Source organism: Epinephelus moara, chromosome 5, assembly GCF_006386435.1.
Source record: "Epinephelus moara isolate mb chromosome 5, YSFRI_EMoa_1.0, whole genome shotgun sequence".
NCBI classification, from domain to species: Eukaryota; Metazoa; Chordata; class Actinopteri; order Perciformes; family Serranidae; genus Epinephelus; species Epinephelus moara.
In genome coordinates, this window is record NC_065510.1 from 32,145,107 (window position 1) to 32,169,143 (window position 24,037).

Consider the following 24,037-nt stretch of genomic DNA (forward strand, 5'->3'; position numbering starts at 1 on the left):
AACAAAGTATTAAAAATGAAATTAAATCATGTAAAAAAAAAAAAAAATGTTGTTGTCTGTAACATGTAAAGCTATTTAGATTTATGATCATCAGGGAAGCATTTTTCCTTCCTCTTAGGAACACAGAAACATTAAAGTGCTAATTACAATTTTCACAACACTTAAGACTCCAGAGATTCTTTTTAAAAACAATATTATTTTATTTTGTATTTTATTGGTATTGTTATATACATGGCATAATTTGTGCTTTTTTTATTATCAAGAATAAAACCAGAAGGGAACACATCAGAAAATTAAACTTTAAACCAAGATTGAATTGTTCTTTTTTCAGCTGGATATACTGAGAGTTCTACAAAACCAGGAGAGAAGGGGAGGAAAAAAGACAGAAAACTAAATAGATAGATAGGTAGATTGATAAATATATAGTTTTTTTCCAGAGACACTTGCAGATGATCCACTGAGGGTAGTGTGAACGTTCAGACTGTGATGTGCTTTTACCAACAGCAGCAAAGGCACCTGTGTATCACTTTGTTTTTAAAAAAAAAAGAAAGTACGCCTCAGGGCCGTAATCCAGTTGAGTTCATACACACACAACCAAATCCATCCACAATTTCTTCCAGGGGGGATTTCTGCCACACAAATCTGCTGATTTCCAGCCATTGCAGAGGTTGGGCGCTAGGTTAGCAAGCTCGAGGCCATTCACATCCCCCCATCTGAGACTGATTTAAAATATCAACATAACCCCTTAAATAATATTTTGGACCTTCTTGACTTTTCTTGCTTAGGTTGCAGAACTTTTGAAAGGGGGCATAGTGTGAGAGTGAAGGGACATTTTTCCTGATATTTGAGTTTGGGATGGCCAAAGGAGATTAAAGGAGTGCAGAAATAACAAGATGTGGAGAAAACATCAGGACATGTCATTTGTGGAGTGATGGGAAAGAGACAAAAGACAAGATAAGACAATATTCAGAAACTGAACTGCTGAAAATAAAATAAAATAGAGGAGTGATGGGAAGTAAAAATACTGCAGTAAAGAGAAGCTGAAGAAGGAACAAAAAAGGAAAGTGAGAGCAAAGAGCAGAACCTTTTTCAATGACACAGAAAAGCGACATGACTGAGAAGGAAGAGGGCTCGGCAAGAAGAGCAGAAAGGTCATGCAAAAAGAGTAAAAAAAAAAAGTCTGACAGACATGGAACGCAGGATGATGTATAATGCTCCATAACAAGGACAAAATTGGTCTGGCCGTCGTCTGACTGCTGCCTCTGCCTGACTGGAGGTTTGGCCTCATACCATAAAATGGTCAGTCTGCTATAGCACCTACCTGAGCCTTAATTTAACGTAAGACTTCACTCACTTTCCTCTTCCTTTTCCATTTGCTTTCTGTCTCTGATGAGAGAGCATCATGCCCAGATAGAATGACTCCAGAGAAACCAAAAGGTGTGGGAACAAACTGTGAGGGGGAGAAACCCTGCATCTGATACTGATGGGTAGTAAAATGTTTTTTAACCAGTCCACTGGAAGAAAGCAGATAGAACAATATTTTCTTTTGTTAACCAGACCGGTGGAAGAGAGTGGATAGGTAGAATGACGTTTTCTTTACCAGTCCACTGCATGTAGGTGCATAGACAGAACAAAATAACTGGAGCATGGAGGAAAGCTAAACAAGAGCAGCAGGAAAATATAGAAAAATGAAGAATTACAAGAAAGGGATACAAAGAAGTAACAAGTAAAATATTTGATCCGAAGAAAAGTAACTAAAAGAAAATAAAGGCAGAAGTGAAAAATCTGAAAATAGATGAGGGAAAAAGCTGGTGAATGCAAGGTTGAAGCACAATTATTTGCATTAGTTATCCTAATAAAAGTGGGGTCGGAGAGAATATTCACTGTCAGGTGCAGATTAATGCAGAAGGGTCACACATCAACATTTGGGTTGAAAGACTAGAGGGGGAGGAGGGGGAAGGCCTTTCTGGTATAGATTGGTCCGTTAGCTAGCCTTAGCTTCCCACTAGACTAAACCGTTGTCTGATTTATTTGTTAGCTACCCGCAGGGCTAAACCAAAGTCCACACTGATGTCTGTTATCTATCTGAGTCCTTGCCCAAGTCCCTGCTGGCGGGTTGCAGTCCTTTACCATATTTGTATATCCTTCAAAAGCAGGAACAGGTTTTCCAGGATGATTTGGTCATACAGTGAACAAACTACTCAACTTTTATTGTAGGTGAGTTTGCTGTTCACAGGAAACCTCCAAATGCAATCCTTGTGACATTCACAATCCGTCTTGGCAGCAATTCAACGGTGACGAAGAAAGCCAACGACAGCCCAAGGGGGAGACTGTCCCTCCACGTCCATGAGTCGTCATAGCATAATACCCACCAGCTAACCTTTGCTTTCGCTTCCCGCCAAGTCATCCATCCTCTTGACTAGCATTAGCAACTGACCAATCCATATTAATTTGGTTGGCAAGCTGACAATAGCTTCTCACCAAGCTTTAGTCCGCCTTGACTCAGTCCTTTAGCTGGCATTAGCTTCACACCAAGCCACAGTCCACGTTAATTTGGTCTGTTAGCAAGCATTAGCTTCCTGCCAAGCTGTAATCCATATAATTCGATTGTTAAACAGACATGTACTTCTTGCCATGCTACAATCCATGTTGATTCGGTCTGTAAGCAGGCATTAGCTTCCCACCAAGCCATAATCCGTGTTGATTCAGTCAGTTGGCTAGCATTAGCTTCAAACTCTAATGGTCCATATGTCCCGGGTGTTTGTCGTCCTCCCACTTTCAGCTCCAGAGGCAAAAGTTACTGGTGGTTTGGCAGGTAGAGCCTTTCTCAGCCGGGGACAGGTAGAGCTTGCCGTTAGCGCAGGCACAAAGCTCGTACACAGTCTGTTTGGTGTAGGTGGTGCCTGCTGGCGCCCCCTCCAGGGGGTCCACAGCGCTGCCGAGGGGAATGTTGCCCAGCCTGATGGTGTTGGCGTCTAGAAAGATCTGTGAACACAGAAGAGAAATGATTGAGAACTTTGATTTCAGAGCAAGAGATATAGAAGAAAAGAAAGAACAAACACAACAAAAGGAAAGACGAAAGACAAAAAAATTGATGTATAAAACATGAACATGGACACACAGAAGTTGATGTTAATGCTGTAGGGACTGAGCTCACATGGACTGACCTGGTGCCTAAAATACACACAGAAAGAAGGAAGGGGAAGAGTTATGTTTTCAGAAAAAAATAAAGAAAAAAGAAAAGAAACTGGGGTTGTGGATACAAAGCAAGAAAGAGCATGTTGCCGTAGGGGATGACTATACTCTCTGTGGTCGACTGGGGTTGTCATCAAGAAAGATCTACGGAGACAGAGAGGGAATTTCTATTTAGAACAGGTCTCTTTTGATGAAAAGGTAGAGTGGGAGTGAACAAGGCAAAGGGCAAAGTACGTGAAGGGAAAGGCAAGGGAATCAGTGGGAGAGGAGTGAGGGGAAGACAAAAGAGACGGGAAAAGACAGACTCAAGGAAAAGCATGACTAAAGAAAAAACACACACTGCAAACAAAGCCAACGTTTTACACCAGCTAATTTGCTTCAGTATCACTGTTACTATTGTGTTTTTATCCAAACAAGTAAAAAAAAATCTGCCAAATGCTTGGGATCCCTCTACTCATTTAAAAAAAGCCGTTTCAATTTCTGCGGATATTTTCCTAAAAACAAGTGGCTACATTTAAGAAAAAGGCACAAAGAAGACATCATCCCTCAGATGAAATCAAGCAGCTTATTAGTATTAAGATAAAACATGTGTGAAGATAAAATCACCTGATATGAGACACAGTTCGTTTTTCTACACAGACAAGTAAAGTTGTCTCTTTGGTCATTTTTGCAGTGTTTGGACTTGAAATTTTGAGTGTAGCTTTCACAGACTTGGTGCCAAATTATTGGGGAAAAGGAAACTTGCAAGAGGGTTTCTTAAATGATTTCCGATGCAAGTAGACCTTTACTTGGAGGCGTTTCAATCAGTTCAGCCTGAAGGGCAGGTCAGGAGCTTTGCTTGTTGATAGCGGCCAATGAATTTAACAGATCATGTGCCCTGTCAAGTTTATCTTAAATTATTGCAAGAAAACACCTGCAATGCACAAACAAACGATGAGAAAAGGTCACTTGCTGAAGACGATAGAAAAAGCTAAACTCATTCTAACTTTGCAACAGTAACGACACACTGATGCAAGGCTGGATTACCAAACAGAGTAGGCAAAGTGGGAAACTACCCTGCAGTCCCACACCTTGATTATCGGTTTACTGCGTGTCAGATGGTTTGCAGCTTAATGCAAATCAGTTTTGGAATAGGCACCAGTAAATCACAATGTCAACTGAAGGGCATTACAGTGATGATATTTTGGTAAAATATAATTAGGCTGGCAGATGTAGTCTCCTACAAAATTGTCAAGGACTTCTCTTGACTATCTCTTTCACAAGACAGACCTGGCCAAAATGGTAGAATGCAGAGTAGTTACCACACAACTGGTTAGATACACAATGTACAGAGAGCAGGAAGAGCGTGGGGTCAGCGGGGGCCTAAAACTCATTATCCCTCTGTTGGATTCTGTTAATCCAGTCATGGGAAGATGAGAAGCATCCAGAAGAGAGTGAATATGAGAGAAGCCGAGGCAGACACAGTACATCTGTTCCAGAGAGGAAAGAGACCGAACGAGTTACTTCTTAAGACTGAGTTAACTGTCAGTGAGAGTAAGAGACTGTCCAATAAAAAGATGGACAGCTAAATGAACGAGAGAGAAGAGAGATGTGAACAGAGACCCCAAGAGACAGAAGTGATTTCCTTATTCTGCAAAGACAAGAACTTCTCTTTTCCTTTTGCTCTCTTTCTTTCCCCCATTTCTACCCCCACCGCCCTTCCCTATTGGCCTTCATCCTTCCTGACCCTTACTTCTCCCTGCGTTCCTTCAGTCCATTCCTCTCATCTTCAGATTAATACAAGCTGAGCTTCAAATGAGAATCATTACACAATCTTGGTTTCTATTGACTGCTATGCCTGCTTATTTATTTACTCTGCAATCTTCAAGGAAGCACTACTCTGTTGCCCCCCCACTCCTCTCCCCTCTCACTCACACACACACACACACACACACCCCAAGGCCGGGGCGATAATCTCAGCAGACATCTGTATCCCCATTATTCATGTTCTTCATTTTAGAAATGAGGATAGGGGAAAAAGTGTGCGGAAAATAGCTATGAGTGCAAAAAGACAGAGGGAAAAGAGCAAAAGCGGGGGATGAGAGGCAGATGAAAGGATGAGGGAGGGATGACAGAGAGAAAATGTCACATCAAAAGTGGCTGGGAGAGGATGGGGGACATAAAGAGAGGGAGATAAGATGAACGAAAGAAAAAAAGGAGAGGAGAGGAATGAGGGATTCACATATCCCAACAGCTAGGAACCAATTAGTATAACTAATGATTTCACTTTGGCTGACAGGGCACATCTCCATCTGTATAAACAACATCTGCACATGCAGCACACACACACACACACACACACACACACACACACACACACACACACAAACACACAAACACCAACACACACAGTCTGCATGATGGAGCTGAGGAGAGGTGTGCTCATGTTGCCTTTAAATATCTGTGCGGCTAAAAGCAGTTCATCTAATAGCCATTAGCCTGGAGACAGATAGGCAGGTAACACACCGGGGTAGAGATGGTGTCATCCCAAATAGCCTGGAGGTCTTCACTCGGTGATATACTCAAACTCTACAAGATCTGTATTATTAATTTCCATTCTCCCACCTAAAGGGTCCTTGGTGTTTTAAATATATTATTGGTGAGACACTTAGTCCATTAATTCATAGTCTGATTGATGATAATTAACTAATTGAAAAACATTTTGATGGAAAAGGAGGAAAAGGTCCGATCCACACTTCTCTTACTCTGTAAATTAAAGGTATGATGATTTCTACTGTACAATTGAGGAGGTGACGTGGGGCGTGATATCAGGTGCTAATCCTGTGTTTTGAATTTTGGTGTCGACATATGCTCCCCAGACGGGATTAATGTCACCAAACAGAGCATGCAAAATTGAAATCACTCAACCTCCCCTAGGGCAATAAATCCTATTCAAAACATCTTCGGTCTTAAAGGCACATTACTTATTTTTTGTTGGAGAATTAGCACAATAGCTCCAGTGGGAAAACAATCACCTCATGTCTTGATCAGTTTGAGTAAATTTTATAGGATTTTCAACTAATGCACTGACCAAACTACTGACGTGTTTCAGCAGGATGGTGAGATGATTTATTTAAAATTATGGTTTATTTGGAAAACTTTAGGTGGCATACGCCACTTGCTCTGATTTACGTTGTTTTGCTGGAGTCAACTTTCCCGAATGTTGGTCGGTGCAAAGTTAGCAAGAACTTATTAGTTTGGCCACAATTACCAATGACAATAAGACCCTGGTTGAAAAATACTTGAATTTTCCTTTAGGATAATTTACCATTTTCGCCTACAAATAAATGATTCCTCACAGACAAAAAAAAAAAAAGTTAGGATAATACAATAGTCCATATAGGAATATAACAATGACTCTGTAGCTGTTCACTTATAAGAGTAAATGCCACAGAGCTCATGTTACTCAAGATATAAATAAAAGCTGGGTAATTGTCGGTTATCTTCATAGTTTCCAGAATATGAAAAAAGAAAAAGATTTGTTTTAGTTCTTTTAAAAATAAAATAAAATTAAAAACAAAGGAGGCAGACTGGTGAGTCACTGGGAAGCTACTGTGTACAGCTATCTCATTAGCCGGCCATGCCTCATTGGTTTTAATAAGACATAGTAACAATGACAACAAGACTCTTTAAGAGCTGGTGAAAAACGAATATGTGCACTTTTCTCCCCATGTGCCCAACAAAGGAAAATACCACACTACATCTCTAAATGTCAAGGTATGCCTTTAACAGGTCCCTGGTGCACACCTGTCATCTTCCCTTTGGCTCCCCAATAAAAGCTGCCAGGGTTCAGTTATAGCCTTATAGAGGAAAGGACTCAGTCACGGTTGGCAACATAACCCAAATCTAATTCCAACAGACTGCTTGCCATAGCAATGAAAACCTAAAATGAACTTGGGCATGGCAACAGGGATGGGAAAACGAGGAGAGATGGGCGCGTGTTTATGTGAGGAAACACCAATGAAATTACTGGTTTCTCTTCCATTATATTGGAAACATCACGAAAACAAACTGATGGGCTGGGGAACAGAGGAAGGAGGGAGGGAGGGAGGGAGGGAGGGAGGGATGAGAATGTGAAGATGGAGGAAAAGGCAGTGGAGAGTGGGGATGGATGGAGAAACAAGCAAGGAGGGAGGGAGAGGGTGCTTATTATGAGATTGGAAAGAGGAGAAGGCGATTAGTGGAAATGAGAGACTTAGAAGGCAGGATGGAGTGAGGAAGAGGTCGAGAGAAAGGAGCTGTGAGGTGAGAGGTGACAGGAAGGCGGAGGGAAAGAGGGATAGAAAAGGATGAACGCTAGGTAGCAGGCAATAAGAGCAGCAGAGGAAAGGTGGTGGATGGACAGATGGATGGATGGATGGAAAGAAGGAAGGTAAAAAGAGGAAGGGGAGTAGAAGTCATTTGTTGTAGCTCAGGGTCGGATTAGCGATGACATTCATCCCATATGAAAGTGTCTGTAAGTATTAGGTCGGTCTGTTGTTAGCAGTACGCGAGGGTCTGTACATGTGAATGTGCATCGAGAGTGACTCTGTGTGCAAGGACATGTGTCTGTGAATATAATGGTGTCTGGGAATAGGAATGAAGGAGTGCTTGTTGCTGAGTGCATTGTGCTACTCATATTCAGTGACATGCCTGCATTTTATGCATTTGTATGACTGCACTGACATACCTACAAAATGTTCTCCTATAGCTTTCAATGTACGAGCGAATCAAAGGAAGGACCAGGCTCTATTGTTGGCTTTAGCATATTTTTCCTGAAATCTTTCATGGTATACCAGCCAGGAGCAAAAATGCATTACTAATTTTCTTCTCACATTTTATCTTTTATTTTTATCAATAGCAGCAGTCCACTACACACATGGATGTTCTGGGCTCTGCCTTCCTCAGCATGAATGAGCTAACCAGGGCTCTGGTATCAGTGATTGTACTAACCTTGACTCCATGCCTCAACCATCGATAAAAGCCATAATAATGAATTATTTAATAAGTGGAATAACAGAAAATAAAACTACATTTTTCAAGGTTCAGTTTGTTGTGATTGTACAACATAGCTTTGCACGGTGAAATGAAGCTCTAGTCCATTCATGCTACCCATGATAAAACAAACAAACATACAAAACAAAAACAGTAGTGAATTCATATTACGCTGAGTGGCACACGCAAGTTGTGGTGGTCCTTCGTGCATTTTTAAGCAGGAAAAAATGATGGCCTGGTCACAGACTTCTTCAAGTTACAGCTTAACAGTACACTAAAATGTGTTTCTGAAAATATGAGGCGGGAAATAGCCGAAGCAGTAACAGCATCTCAATTCATATATGATCAGCAGTGTCTATTTTGACAGTCTGATCTAAGTCTCATGAGCCTAGAGCGTTTCTCTGGATGAAGTTGAATAGATGCAATTACATTCAATAAGAGCAGCGAAATGTATGACATTTCAAATCTGGACCAGTGATGTTCCTCCGTCAAAAACTGTATCAAACTCACTCCATATTAGAGCTACTGGACAGTTGAATATCCCTTCTGGGATGAATAAAGTTCTTTCTATCTACCTATCTAGATAAACAGTTATGATTTGCCCGACCCAGGCTAGGCCAGCTGGAAATCTGTCTGAATGGAAGGGGGACCAGGTGTAACTATCAGAGAACATTAAACATCAGCTCGCAGATTTATCTGGTTCCTAGGCTAAAATTCCTGAAGTGCCTTTTTTGGGATAGTAAACATCAGCAAAAAAAAAAAAGAAAAAAAAAAAGCCCATCAATTTTGACTGTTTGAGCACCAGGCATCACCAATGCAAACACTGAGTCTGCCTCCCCTCGTCCAATCAGAGTCCTGTGCTCTGTAGGCGCACAGCACAGCCGGCACATCAAGTACAACGTTGTGATCAAAGATGCCGCGATGGAGCTAGGTCTCTGCAAAGATACGGGCACCCGCTCTCTAATCTGCCGTTGCTGGGCCAACCCCAGTCCTACTTCAGCCATTTCTCTTTCCTGTGACAGGACATCAGCCAGAGGAAGGCTGGGTAGTGGAACAGCCTGAGGTCCAAGCTGGATCAACCTAGTTCTTATCCCAGCTCTCCCGGCTCTCCTTGCCCTTGGTGGTGCTTTGCCTGGCTGGTCTGGTGGTCGGTAGATGCCGCGGGCAGTGATTGTCTCAAGGTCTGCAGCACTTAATCCAATACCTGTGCTTCCTTCTTCCAGAAACAAATACGAAGACAACAAATGAAAACAAAAGTTCACTGGCCGACACACCTGAATTCACCGCCATCACCATTTGGAGTCAATATAGTCACCGGCATCTTCACCAGAGACCTGGTAAACATACATATGCGGAGGAATGCAGAGCCCAAACGTCGATGTATATAGTGCAGTATTGCTAATTATCTAATAAAAAGAAGCAGCTTTGTAATTTATCTGTACACTGTCTATGTTAGAGGATCTAAGAAAAAGAGGTCTATTTCCAGCCTGACATGATAAAACGTTTTATCAGATGGGTTTTGAAAACAGAGACATTAAATCTTTCATGTAAAATGAAACATGAAAATCATAATTATTGTTGATGATTTGCATTTGACATGTGTATGTATGCTAATGAATAACTCTGATCCACCATGTCTGTGCACATTTGAAAAGATACAGGCAGTATACAAAATAACAGAACACCTTACAAAACAGGACAAACCCTGACCTCACCAATGATCATGGAGTTGAATTTAAACCTCACAGTGACACTTTACTGCAAGACTGTGGAGGTGTTCATATTATCTTTTCCACTCCCTGCATAGATATAGAATGAGAAAAGGTGTATATCTGTCTCTATATGTATATCTCCCTTATGCATTTGAAAGTCTGCGTGGGTGGCTGAGTGTGTGTGCATGCAGCATAAGTGTATGTGTGTCTGAGCCCATCTCTTTCCGACATCAGTTTAGCAAGCACGTGGCCCTTGCGTCAAGGAGAAGGGAAACATGCGGGAAGCGGCAATTATGGAGGGTCAAAACATTTTTCATGGATGATTTCCTTTGGCACAGCTGAGGAACAGGCGAAAGAGGGTGGGAGGCAAATGTGCTGCGAGAGAGGAGGGAAGGCGGCGATGAAAGGACGAGCTTTTCCTGGGATGAAATGGGGGAGGGAGGTGGAGGGAAAAAGACAGCAGAGGAGATAGGAGGGTTAAAGTGTCTTCAGGGGGAGATAAGGAGGAAGAGTGTCGGGAGTGAGTCGAGGAGTAGTTTAGGAGGATAAAGGAGTGTATGAATCTGTTTAGGAGGAGACTGGGAGGAGTAGGAGTCTAGTCTGGGTTGACAACAGAGGAAGAGATGTATGAAGGATAAAGGGGGTACTGAAATGTGGATGAAACAGTAAAAAGAGGACACAAAGCTATATTTATGCCACAGTTTAATATTTACCATGTCTACTATCACATCAGCAGTGTCATATCTTTCCAAACATTTTATGCATATTTTATTGGTTACAATTACCCTCAATTCACTTTAGCTTAAGCTCTAACTTCATGGCAGCTCTCTATGATGTTTTTTCTACACCACACGTGTGTCAATAGCACTGTACAAATAAGTCATCGGCCAGTATGTGTTAAAACAGCTTTACACTGAGGCATTTTGTGGTATGGCTCTGTTCTGGGGCCTCTCTGTCTTTCCTCAAGCCCACACAGAAAGCCTCTTCCACGCACGAGAGCACTCCTGTCTGCCCTTCCACGTGCAAACCAGGAAAGCCTGAGGCAGAGAGAGCAAACCTCCCTGCCCTTCCATGCACCTACATGGAAAGCCGAAGGCAGGGAGAGCAGCAGCAAAGACCCCCCCGGAACAGAACAGAGCAGCATCAATGACAAAACAGAAATGACACTGATAAGTCAGACAAAGCATGAAAAGGAGGATCTGCGGTGCAGGCGGGATGCAAAGCAGCTTGCAGAGGAAGCAGTAACAGTAGGCAGGCCAGAGCAGTTTAAATAGGGTGCCCTGGATGAGATTGGCCAACTGGTAGCATAGAAAGGAATCATGTGATCTATCAGCTGACTCCCTTCTGTTGAGCTGCTCCATCAGTTGATTGGGCTGTTTGAGATCAGCTGATGTAGCTGTGATGTGAGCTGAGCTTGACATCGTGTCCTGCCTGGACTAACACTATGCTCAATTTTTTGTGGTACAAAGAGAATCTTATGATACTAAAGACCTTCAAGACACATTTCGATGTCTTGCTGACACCTGCCTCCTCAGTTTGTAAAAGCATATCACCACTGCACTGAGTCAACTACTCTTCAGTTACATATAAATAAGAGTAAATAAATAGAGTGTGTGTATATGTGTTTGTAATGACATAAAAACAAGCAGCTTATCATAAAATCAAAGCAAATATTTGGGGCCAGAAACAACCAACCTCTACGGTATACAGGCCTATACCATCTCAAAACCCTGACACAAATGGAGACTGTCCTAACATTAGCTCACATCACCAGCAAGATTAGAGCAGTGCACTCGTCTCTGTGACTCTGCTTCATTCAGTGGCCTGGCTGAGGGTGGCCACAGCAACCTTGGCCCTCCCATCACAGAAAAGATCTGTCAGTCTGGCGCATTTAGCTGCATCTTGCACCAAGATTTTTCAATTCTTAGCTCGTAGTTTTTCTCCATTTCTTTTTCATCTCCTGTCTCCTTTCTTTCTTTTTTGTTTACCACAAAACTTCAGACAACTGGAAACTTTTTATGATGAAAATGACTGAGCCACTTCTGAGCCAGAATTCAGAATATCAGAAAAAGGACCATAGAGCTGCTACCAACATCACGAACACCACCGACCAGTTGAGCCTGGAATGGACTGGCTGTTAGGGAGTCTTCCCAAACCTCCCAATAGCCAGCCCATCCCTTGTCCCGGAACAGTTTGGAGAAAACAGCCAAGACTGCAAAATAACAATAGATATAAAATGCTCAGGGTGAAATTATCTAAATAAACAAAAATACAGTGCTTTTTAAGGACAATCACAGTCACATACAGGCTCAACTTTGGACTCAAGGCTTGCAGCAGTTTAAATTATTCTGACCTGGAGCCGAAGTGAACTAGAAAGTGTCAACTTTAAGTCTTTACCTGAGAGGATGGAGGAGTAGAGGAGTGGAGGGAGAGAGGTGTGACAGAGGTTGAAAGGACAATAACAGTACAATTTCACCGGCACGCACACACACACTCACTCAGTAACACAAACAGTTTTGCACACACAAACACACACACTTCAACCTCTATGTTCGCCTGGCTTCGGCTCACCTTGCCTCCCATTCCACTTTTCTTTCTGTCTCTTACTCCCCCTGCACTCAAACATGGAACACAGACACACACACACACACACACACACACACACGCACGCGCGCTCCAACAACAAAAATAGGTGGGAGGTTGTGAAGCAATCTGAGTGTATTACACAGACCATTAGGCGTGTTGAATGGACAGACGCTGGAATGGGAGCTGACAATGGACTAAATGACAGAGGCTGGAGAGAGACTGAGAGTGTAGTAACCCAGATGTAGCGGGGACATAAAACGATATCAGTCTGCTCTACTGTACCATACACACACACACACATACACAACTGCAGACACAGACAAATGCGTTCACGCAAACATCCACAGGTAGACAAAGACAAAGACAGTAAGAGTAACACACTTATACACACAACACACAGACAGACAAGCATCCGCATAATAACACAAACGCACGCTGTGATGGACGGTAACACAAATAAGAGAGAGAGAAAAACAGATAAAAACTCCCACACACATCGAAAGACTAAGACGGAGTTACATCAGACTGAAGGAATCACACACACACACACACACACACACACACCTATGATGATCGCCTCGGGCAGTGTGAAGTATGGGCTAATGAATTTTCCGACGTTAATCACACCTTTTGAAAAACATCCACTTCTCGCAGCTATTGGCAGGTATCTGTTAATCTGTTATCTCTCTCTCATAAACACACACACACTCACACGTACTGTAGATGCAGACTCTCAAAGAGTGGAGCTGGATGATGAAAACAAGTTTTGGAAGTAAACAGAGAGGCTCTAGAGACTGAGTGAGGAGGGGACAGCTGTGGCAGTGTGCTATGTCTGTGTGTGTGTGTGTGTGTGTGTGTGTGTGTGCATCTCTGCATATACGTATATGTGTGTTTTCTCTGGGGTCCAGGTTGTGTGTTTTCCTGTGTTTTTAGATGTGCATGGTGCTGGATGCTATGTATATGTGCATGTATAGATCCAGTGTATTACATCTATTTCTTTGAGTGTGTGCATTTTCGAGTGCTTATTTGGTGGCCGTTTATGGGGACATGTGTGCGTTTATGCATTTGCGAGGCTTCCACAGCATTAGTGGGTACGACAGGGAGTTACCCCCTGCCAGCATTCTAATTCACTCACCATTCTGCCTTACCCGCAGGTAAAACAACAAGCAGCGAAGAAAAAACAAAAAAGCTAGTCCCAGCGTACCAGCCCAATAACACCTCCAGGCTACAGCGTGTTAATAAACCCTAGCATTGTGTCAACAAACAATAAAACTCCATGGTAACCTAACTTTGTAAAAGTTTCTGTAGTTAACCCGATTTCACCTCGTTGCTGTGAACTGCAGAGTGAAGCCATTTATTACTTTTGTGCATGAACACAAAGAAGCAAATGTGTCACACAGGGCATTCAAGTTTGTCTACATGTCTGAGGAGATTTTAGGGTAAGGATGACACTTTGCCAAACAAGCTACTGGTAACACAATTTTTTATTTATTTATTTTTTTTAAATACTGTAATTTTTCTATATTAAAGCTAATGATTAATGCTGTTTACTCAGGAATGAGGCTTGCTTTGCATTTTTTTTTCTGCACTGACCAACATTTCAGCTTCCAACCCCATGAAGGATATGCTACTGTCCCATTTTCCAGTATAAACATCTCATAAATGTTGCACTGTATTTAGATTCCCTGCTTTAAGTGGCACATCCTGACTACTGTACCGACCATTCTTCTCTTGTGAGGTGATCAGTCTTCTTCTGTTGTTTCTGAGGTGAGAAAATACTTGGACCTCGACAACCCTCACTTCAAGAACAAATGCTGTTATTAACAGAGACATTGTCTGGTGAGCCATGGCTGGAGAGGCTGGCTCCTCAGGTGAGTAGTCAAGTGAAATCAAACTCAAAGAACACGCTTGAGGCCGTAGCAGCAATCTGTGCTATATATAATATAACACTGGTGATGTGCTGCACCGCTTCCTATTGATGGAAGTGGTGTCAAATGATGTGCACCATCTTTTGAGCTCTGTATAGACAGCAGTATGAATGTATCATCTTATCTCTAATAAAGAGAAAACAGGAAATTATCTATTTTTTTTTTTTGAAAGTATTTAATCATCCTTTTATGAAAATATTTTCTACAAAACTTTATATTGTGTATATATCAGGGTTTTTAAGCTTGGTAATTTCTAAAGGCAATCTGTGCTCTGTGGACAAAAGCATGCATGTAGTCTAGAACTTAGAGGCTCCCTTTCACAACCCATGCACGAGCATCTACATGTATTGCTTTTGTGAAACAGGCCTCTTGTCACAACCAGCATTAAGCTTGGGCAGTATCTATTTTTCATATCTTCATACACTGCTGACATTTCACCGGGGTATACAGTATATGACAGTATTTGTGTAAAAAAGAAGAAGACTCATGTATGTCATCGTCTAGCCTACAGTGCTTTCTTTCTAATATGCAATTGGCCTACTTAGACAAGTCTTGCAGGGTTTAAACAGTTAGGGCTCATAGAATAATAATTAGACAGGAAATAAGCATCCTTGTCTCTTGAGGACCCGATGACACTTGTTGCTGCTGTGGATACCGACACATCACTGGGCTGAATGGAAATGATGTGTTGAATAAAATCATGTGGTATATTAGCTGCTTTTGTAGTCAGAAGAAGTCATCTCAGGATAAAGTTACATGTGGCAATACTCTTCAAACAGCAGTAGAGGCTTTGCTCTTCTTCACTAGTCCTGTAACGTTATCCCACACCCATCTTTCTCAGCTCAGCTGCGTGTTCCACCAGAAAAGACTGACCTCTGGTGGCGGGTGTTGTGCACTACAATACATCGCCTTGATACAGCATCTCCGTATCAGTTTAATAGGAGAAGCGTTGGTATTGGTATTAAAAATCATGCCATCAGGATTACTAAATACCCCTGTATACCGTAATACCCTGATACTGGCCGAGCCTGCCCAGCATGTGCATTTGGGAAGAATTCAAGTTTTGACTGGATGAAGCTCTGTCAGCAGTGGATTTTGCCACCACTTACTACCAAAGTATTACAGTATAGTCTCCAGACATCATCAGAAAGTGACAGAATCATGTCTGGTCTGCATAAATACAATTTAAACTTGGGGGTTTCCTGAGTGAAAAACAAACTGTTGGAACTTATGTGCCCTACTCGAGGGCATTTAGACAGTATTTGCTGAGTGTGTTGTATATCACTCCCTGGAGACCATTTATGTGCTGTCTGCTTCTCAACAAACAGCAAACAAACATCAAAATGTTACCATTTTGCACACTAATTGGTGCTCTAGTTGATCCCACTGGACTGGACCTCTCCGCTTGACTGCACATGTAGCCTCTCTGACACTGTAAGTGTATTAAGGAGGAGAATGTTAGATTTCTAACCCTATGACAAGGATCCTGTTGAATAATGAAGTTATAATCCAACAGAATCTTTGAGCTGTCAGTGGAAATAAAACTTAACTTCAGTGAATTAAGTCAGCCAACTTGAAAATGACTCATTTTCAGCAAATGTAGGTTCCATGTTTAAGTTTTGTGAGGGCGTCTATTCTCTAAGGCGTTGTCTGTTGAAATGAATGGCGAGTGGAGCAAAACATCTCCAGTATAAAGACAGAAAGAGGATGAGAATGAGTGATGCACAAAAGTTGCTGACAAGAGCTGTGGGTGCATAAAGCGCATATCATGAGACGAGTAGAAGAAGGGATAGATTGATGGAAAGTTAACGCAGAAATAATCAACAAAGAGGCGAGTACAGAGGCAGGGAGAGGGTGAACAAACGAAGAGAGAGGAAAATAGATGGAAGAGAAAGAAAGACAGTGAATTAATGTAGGATAGAAAGAGAGATGGAGGGAGAAAGAGAGGAAGGGAGCTGATAAAAAAAAAAAAGCCAGGAGGACTGCAGGAATCCTGAGAGGATCTGTCAGCTCTCGTTGGCTTTGATTTTAATGGAAGCCAGCGCTCCCCTACCTCTAACCCATTTGGCCCTAATTCCAGCGCTGCTTTCCAAACTTTTTAAACTTTAATGGCCCCTTCTTAAGTGCCAGCTGCTGACAACATTGATTTGGCTTTAAGCCTTGCTGTCCTGCACGCCTTTATTTTCTCCTGCAAAATCGACAGAAACATCTATTTTCTGCCATCCTCCTCCACCTCCTACTCATCCGATCCTCCTTCTATCCTCCCTTCATCCGCTCTCCTCTGTTCATTTGATGGTGTCAGCGGTCGAGGGAAAGCTCGTATGAGAATGGATGAAAAGGAACGCTATTTGGATAAGCTGTTCTTTTTAGGGGTGTATGTAGGTATTTTCATGCTGCTTATTTCAAACAGGCTGGGTTGGTAGACAGAGGGTTGATACTTCCTTTGCAGATGGGGGTAAGATGTTTTTTGGGGACGAGCTACACATAAAGACAATGACGTGGTGTTGTGGTGTTGCAGCTCAGTGTTCAGCACCAAGAGTATGAACGGAAGGTTACAAGTGAGGGAGTGGTGATGCGTCATTCACAAGTTTAATCTCACTTAAACTTTGCCACTAAGTGTTGACTGCTGTGTTGAGTTGGACAAAAATAACATCTAAACTAAACAAGACAGACATCAAATCATGTCTTTATCTCTGGAAAACATAAAAGAAGACATAATTTTAAGGTGATTTTGACCAATCAGCTCAACATACTCATTGTCCTACAACATTTTGACTTTGACCTGACAAAAAAAGTGTAACCTTGCAGAGGACACACTGTATTTTCCTTTGCTGGGAATGTTATTCGTCAGTGCCCCTTGGTCACTTTGACGAACACGGCAGCAAATTGAAGTCATTAAGAGTTGGCAAATCATCAGATGTGGAAGATTAAAAGAAATGTTCTGCAATTGGTCAAAAAACAACACTAGCTTTAGAGTAAGCAGTGGGAATACTGCCCACCTTTAAGCTGATCGACAAAGGCAGGCGCATAATTGGATATCTCCCACAACCCCAGTGGTCCCAGGATCAGAGTCTTGGACAGCAGTCACAACAGACATTATAAATAATCCACTTGAGCTGGACAGGTAAGCAGGGTGATGCTCTAGACTGCAGAATGATCAGTCGATAGATTTAAAAAAACTTTACTAGCTTAAAACATTAATTCAGGTTAGAGAAGTTGCTGCAAAAGAAATAAAATCACAAAATAATCTTTGACATTTGTGGAAATATGAACACAGTTCTCCAACAGCTTGTAAATGGACAATCACAATGTCTGTTAAACATTTCATTTTGTTGTACATTAGCAAAATAGAATTAATAGTGTGGGGAAAGTGCACTGTGGGTAATTCCCCTAGCTTTTCAAGTTATAGTCTAGACCAATCTTTATTATTATTAGCACGGGCTCACTGAGCTGGGTGGGGCTAACAGAGGTGCAGGAGGTGATGTGGAATGTGAAAGCTTTCTTCAACTGTCAGTCATAAATCACAGAGTGAGAGTGAATCAAAATTATATGTAAAAACGTATAGGAATTTGTCCCACATTATTATAATATATTTTCAATAAATGTCAGGAGAAAAACTGGCTGTGGAGTCGAATTTGTCACGTCGGTAGCAATCAAATGTGTGTCTCTAAGCTCAAGGATAAAATGTCCTCATATAAAATGGAGCCTTGTAAAATGGATTGCCTGATGACGAGACTGTGCTAGACATTGCGTCATTAGGCACTACGGTCATGAAATGGTTTCGGGGTACAGAGTGATCTCTAGAGAAGAGCCAGCACAGGGCCTGGGCATGTAGACAGATGGGAGAGTAAATAACATAGTAGAAACACAATGCTGTAGTTGTGATGTTCTGTATCTGGCTGAGGTGGGTACTATCCTGCCTGTATGACAGCATCTATTTGTTGAACTGATTTACAGTATTTGCCTTTCAGGTTACGTCTCCTACTGCCTCTTCATGTCACTTCACCTGTTTGACTGTCTTTGCCTTACTCTCCCCATACAGTATCTTTACTGATGTCCCCTAAGAACTATCAGCTCTTCTAATGGGTGAATTATATATTTTTTACAGACATTAGGCAACAATTTTCAGGATAATGATGTGTATCTAAAGTGCACAATTAGATGTAGAATCATAATGTGCAAATAGTGTAACCCAATGGTCACAGCACCTTTTCGGCAATTTAGAATTTCTGCTTTATATCCATAAATAAGCATATATATAAGAATGGTTACAGGGAAGGAAAATCAAGGTCTGGGCAGAAATTAATTAAAAAACAACAACCCTTAAACCTAATGCAAAACATGACATAAAAAAGTAAATATTTGAGAGTGTGTTTTTGCAAAGATAAGTGAGAGAAAAGTGTTTTGAAAGTGTGTGTCCCTTCTGATAACAACTTTTAATAATTAGTTTGGTATGGTTGTGAGAAAGGTGAGAAGCAAATTCATTTGCAATGCAAAGCCAACATTATGAAATCAGATATCAACTATTTTACTTATCTAATGGCAAACTGATGAACTTTTGAAGTACTCTTTAAAGTCTGAGAGATGTTCTGGTTGAATTAGATGTTTTAAATGCAACTCTTTAAATGAAAAGTTTTGAATAGTGGGGTATCCAACTGGCAATAATTCATATGAGGCGGTGCTAAACAAAGTAAATACATTCTTCTTTTTATCACTGCCAGGCATGAGCCTGGAGGGGATCAAGCGTCTGGTCTAGTGTGGGTGTAGGTGAATGTGTGTATCCGTCTGTCCACAGCTAATATCAGATACAACAGGACCAATCAGACTAATATTTTGTGTGCACATTAATAACTGTATGCTCAAGGCCCTTTCTTGGTTGCGATGATTCACAGTTTATAAAATTTTTATACTGTGTCTGACTCTTCTTCTTCTCACTCCTTTTAAGCAGCCAGGGGGGCGTAGGTTTTCCCATAAATCAGCTTGGCTAAACACAAAAAGCCTAACAGTCTGTTGCAGGCCACATTTTGACTTTTGTTCAAAAACTGACACCCTTGGAAAAGTTTGGTCTCATTTGGAAGTGGAACATCTGCAGATGAATTCCATACGCCATATGATTGGCTGAAGTTAGGCACGATCCGAAATTAAGTAGTACCTGTTTTGGTCATCTTTGCCACCATCTTGACTGTAAAGGAACTGGGAGGGACAATTCCACCTGGTGCAGCTTTGATCTAGTCATGATCCGTCCGCCACATGGTGTCATACCACACCAGGAGTGTTTCAGAAGCGGAGCATTTTGCCTGCCCAGAGTTTGTAGACTTGCAGATTTTGTTGAGTTGGTCACTTTTCCTTGATATTTGTGCTTCTACCGTAAGTATGTCAGTAGACTAGGTAGTCAAATGGTTTTCCTTTTGTGTTAATTGTTGTCATGCTTGTGAACCACAGAAGTTGATCTGCTCTGTGCAACATGCTGCGGCTCCATCAAAAATAGACGAGGCACCTATCTTTAACAGCTTCTGTAACGCTTCTGAAATTTGCTGTGGCACAGAACTGCTCGAGTTGCCCCTGGCGGTGATCTGCACCGTACTGAATGCACCTTTCTAGTTTGGTGTCTGAAAAGGCTTGTTTTTATTGGTCAGTGCAGCTTGACAGAGCTCTTACTCTTTGCTGTTTAAGAAGGTTTCACATCAAGTCTTAATTGAATTTGACAGTTTGATTGTATTAGTTAATCACATCAATGGGAGTCTCAAGCTGACACATACACTTCCTATTTAGGACATTGTAGGAGATTATCTGGGGATTTTAGCCTTTCTGAACACATTTACACGTGGTGATGAGGCTCTCAGTGGTACTTACTGAGCTGTACCTTAGTGAACCAAGGTTTTTATCTGTATATCTCACAAACGGGTGCCATAGTAAGGCTGACAAGGTTGTTCTTTCATTTTCTCAAGCCTTGCCAAGGGCCCACACCACAGTCCTTGTTACACCCTGCTTCATGCTATTGTTCACCATCAATAAGGAGACATCTATTTATGCAGGAATGACAGAGAGTGAGAGGGAGAGGGAGAGAAAGAGAGTGTGAGAGAGAAAGATAATGGATGAACAAATAACGGAAAGAGACAAAAGAATACATGAAACAGAGAGAGAGAGAGAGAGAGAGAGAGAGAGAGAGAGAGAGAGAGAGAGAGAGAGAGAGAGAAACGATGACAGAAAAGAGGTAAAAATTATAATCCTCCCTCCCCTCCCCTTTCCCTGGGAAGTGACAGCCACAGTGATGTATAACCCTGGCAGTGGAAAGTTAATTAGATAGGCTGGGTTACTTAGAGATGAAGGACTGAGAGGCGGGAGGCGGGGGATGAGAAGAAGATGTGGAAGAAGAAAGTAAAAATAAAAAGACAAAAGCACAAAAGAGAAGAATAGAAAGGACGATAGTGAGAAATGTGAGTGAGTGAGACGAGTCAGAAAAGAAAGTAGAAAATAGGGGAATGAGGGAGAGAGAACTGACAAGGAAAGAGGTAATAGGGGAATGTAAAAGAAGGAAGGCCATGGTAAGGTGTTGAGGGGAAGTTTAAATAAGAGGCAAATGGCCTTGTACTTTTTCTGTTTTGCCCTGACACTCAAATGCAGCCCTAACAATATGATAGACACACACATGCCACAATGCAGGAAGGGCACCATGGGTAAAATCCACAACATGAATTATTACAACAGCTTGGGTCTCTCTCTGACAATGGCACCCCTTGTGCTTGGCTCAAGGACGCACTTTAACATGTCATATGCACTGCTGAGCAGGTGATTGCATGGCTGCCCTCCATCAGCGAAATGCATGACACAGACCAAAAGAAGAGGATGAAAAAACAAATGACATCAGAACCTTCACACTCAGGCAACTATCTGCCCCCAAAACTGTTTCACTGGAAGTCAGAACCCACTCACTGGAACCAAGACTAGCCTTGGGATTCTAGTACTTCTGGAGGTTACTTAACTCAACCTACTTAACCTCTGTGTCATCCATTATGGTTGACAGAGCCTGTTATTGTCAGGCAGAAACTCCCCAAATACGTCATTTGTGCCTTTAAATAAAAACAATAATCAATACATTAATTTTCTAGACAGTTTGTCTTCTTGTTCAGGGTCACAGTAAGCAGACGTCTACCCCAGCATACACAGGGTTAAAAGGTTTATTCCCTCAATTTAGTAAATTGCCCCCCGCAAAACTGTTCTCTCAAATGAATCATTTTATTTCCTTGATCATAGCCCCTTTGAGAGTCTTTGATAGACGGCTTGGACTGCAGTTATATTTTGATGCTGGGCTGAGATATGCTGACATTCTTTGACCTTTCGTCTGTCTTTGACATCCCTCAAAAGTGTTTTATAGGATGAGAAATTGTTTTGCTGTGAAAACCTTGAAACTGCAGATATCATCCAGTTCATATGAAAACAGTTTCAAGGTTCTAAAGTACCTCATGGCAGAAGATGGACGTAAAAACAGATGTTGTTACTGTGACAGTAGACAGTAGTTTTGGTTTTACTCAGGTGCTGGAAAGGTTCTGCAATATTACATTAAGGTGAAGGAACGGCAGAAAGTCCACGTAAAGCAAAAATAAAAATGTATTCTGAGTTTGGCACACAACAAAAAAATGTGTCTAAATAGCTCAGTCAAACGTATATAATTAAAAAAATACCATGTACATAAAATGAGGTTTGGCAACCATGAAAATTCAAGCAGTATTCTCTGTTCTGAAACACTGGGATCATATGTGCTGAAGGTCAGTCTTGCCCGTCCAGTTTTGTGGCAACACTGATGTATTGCAGCAACTAGCCAAAGCAGTCAGTATAGTGTTTATGTGTTGCAGAGTGAGGGAGCAACATTTTGTGTAAGTTTTTAATCTTACAAAAGCACCGCATGCAATAGTCCTCCTTCCACCTTTTCTTCCCCTCTTGCCATCAGTCTCTCAACACACACACGTGTGCCATGGCGCTCAGTCCTTGTCTCTGTCTGGCTCAGTTGTCAATCCTGACAACTGCGCTAATATAATGCATAAAGTCAGTGGTTTGCTGGTGGGGTCAGGTTCTGGTGGTTGATCAACCCATAATTATGTGGCTTGGCCCTCATAATAGGTTGGGTGGGCGCGGGTATTAATAATAGCTCATAGCTAGCAAACTGCAGGCTGTGGCACTGTAAGGAAGTGATTGAGTGGAAGAACCACTGATGCTATGCACTCTAGTGTTAATATAGTGTAGGGGAGGGGTTATGACAAGGATGGTTCCAGTGCATCATAAGACATGATTTTAGGCCTGGCCAAAAAATCCTGAACATGAAAAATGGCGGAAAACAGTCTAACATTTTAACTCAATTATTCAATACTATAATACCCTTTTTCCATTTTCACTCTTGGCTGCGATGAGTAAAGCCATGCCATGCCAATTTGTGTTTCCATTGTCAGTTTAGATGCGCTGTGCCACAGCAAGCTGCCGGAGATGTGTGAAGTTGCTGCTCAAGAACTGATGTCGTTAGATGTCGTTAATTTGCTGCTTCACAATAAAAGTTTACACATAAAATAACGGGAGACTTTTATTGTGAAGAATCTATAGGAAATTAAATTTGTTGTTACTGATTTAGCGGAACTTTATCAGCTGCTTTTCTTCAATTAAGACAAGTCTAATAATAAGGCAGGGAGGAGGAGTAAAAGCAGAAACAGTCACAGTGAGATGTTGATGAAGAGCTGCAGACAACAGGCTCTTACTGCACCTCTGCAAACAGCTCACCTCCAACAGGTAAACTCCTTTTACCTGCCCTACTGCGGAAAAACACATGCAACAAAAATAACAGGGGACTTTAGCCAAAGATCAGCCTGCTGCTTTTAAACGTCATCACTCAAGACAAGCCATCATCAGTTTGACACACCTTCAAGAGGGTAGCCCTGTTGTAGTGGAAATGTAAATCCCTGCTGTGCTGGGCTGATGGCCCAAACCAAACCAAACCAAGCCAAGCCACCCCATGACTGTCGAAAAGGCGTATAAAAATGCAGTCTTTTCACATGTTTTCAACAAGTATCTTCTAACGTGTAATGTGTTGAGAAACAAATCAGTTTTGATTTCACCTGGACTTTACCAGGCATGTGGGACTAAGGTTTACTAACTCTAAAACACTTTGACTGATCCACTGTAGCATCAATCCACCCGACATATTATTTGTGTCTGAGCTACTTGGATATTCAATAATAATGAAATGAAAGCACAGTGCAGGCAGAGCAACCAAGCCATAACCTGTTGTGCTTCATAAACACTGGTGAAATTTAACACAAATAAAAGTACTCTGACTTGAGTGAGACATTTTTGAGGCCTGATTAGAGTGAGCTGTGTAATATTTTGCTCAGACATTTGATTTTATTTAATACAACTACCTCACTATAACAAACTTTTCCAAGCTGTCTACACAACTCTCTGTAAAACACCTCCACTGCCACTGCCTGGCCGCACATATTAATAATATATTTGCAAAGTCCAGCATCTATTGTATATCTGACATTCTGTCTTATTATTTTGTTACCAATATGCCAGACATTTCCCAAGAGTTTGGTGACCTCTGTGTGCTTAATTTAA

General features: G+C 41.6%; 1 protein-coding gene across 1 annotated transcript in view; it reads right to left on the reverse strand.

The window, feature by feature from the left end:
* Window positions 1–228: 228 nt before the first annotated feature.
* LOC126390954 (zeta-sarcoglycan) overlaps window positions 229–24,037 on the reverse strand; it is a 451,267-nt gene continuing 427,458 nt past the window's right edge. Inside the window, exon 8 of the mRNA XM_050045480.1 lies at window positions 229–2,985. Within this exon, the coding sequence (XP_049901437.1) occupies window positions 2,779–2,985 (207 nt within the window). The 3' untranslated portion in view covers window positions 229–2,778. The remainder of the gene's footprint in view (window positions 2,986–24,037) is intronic.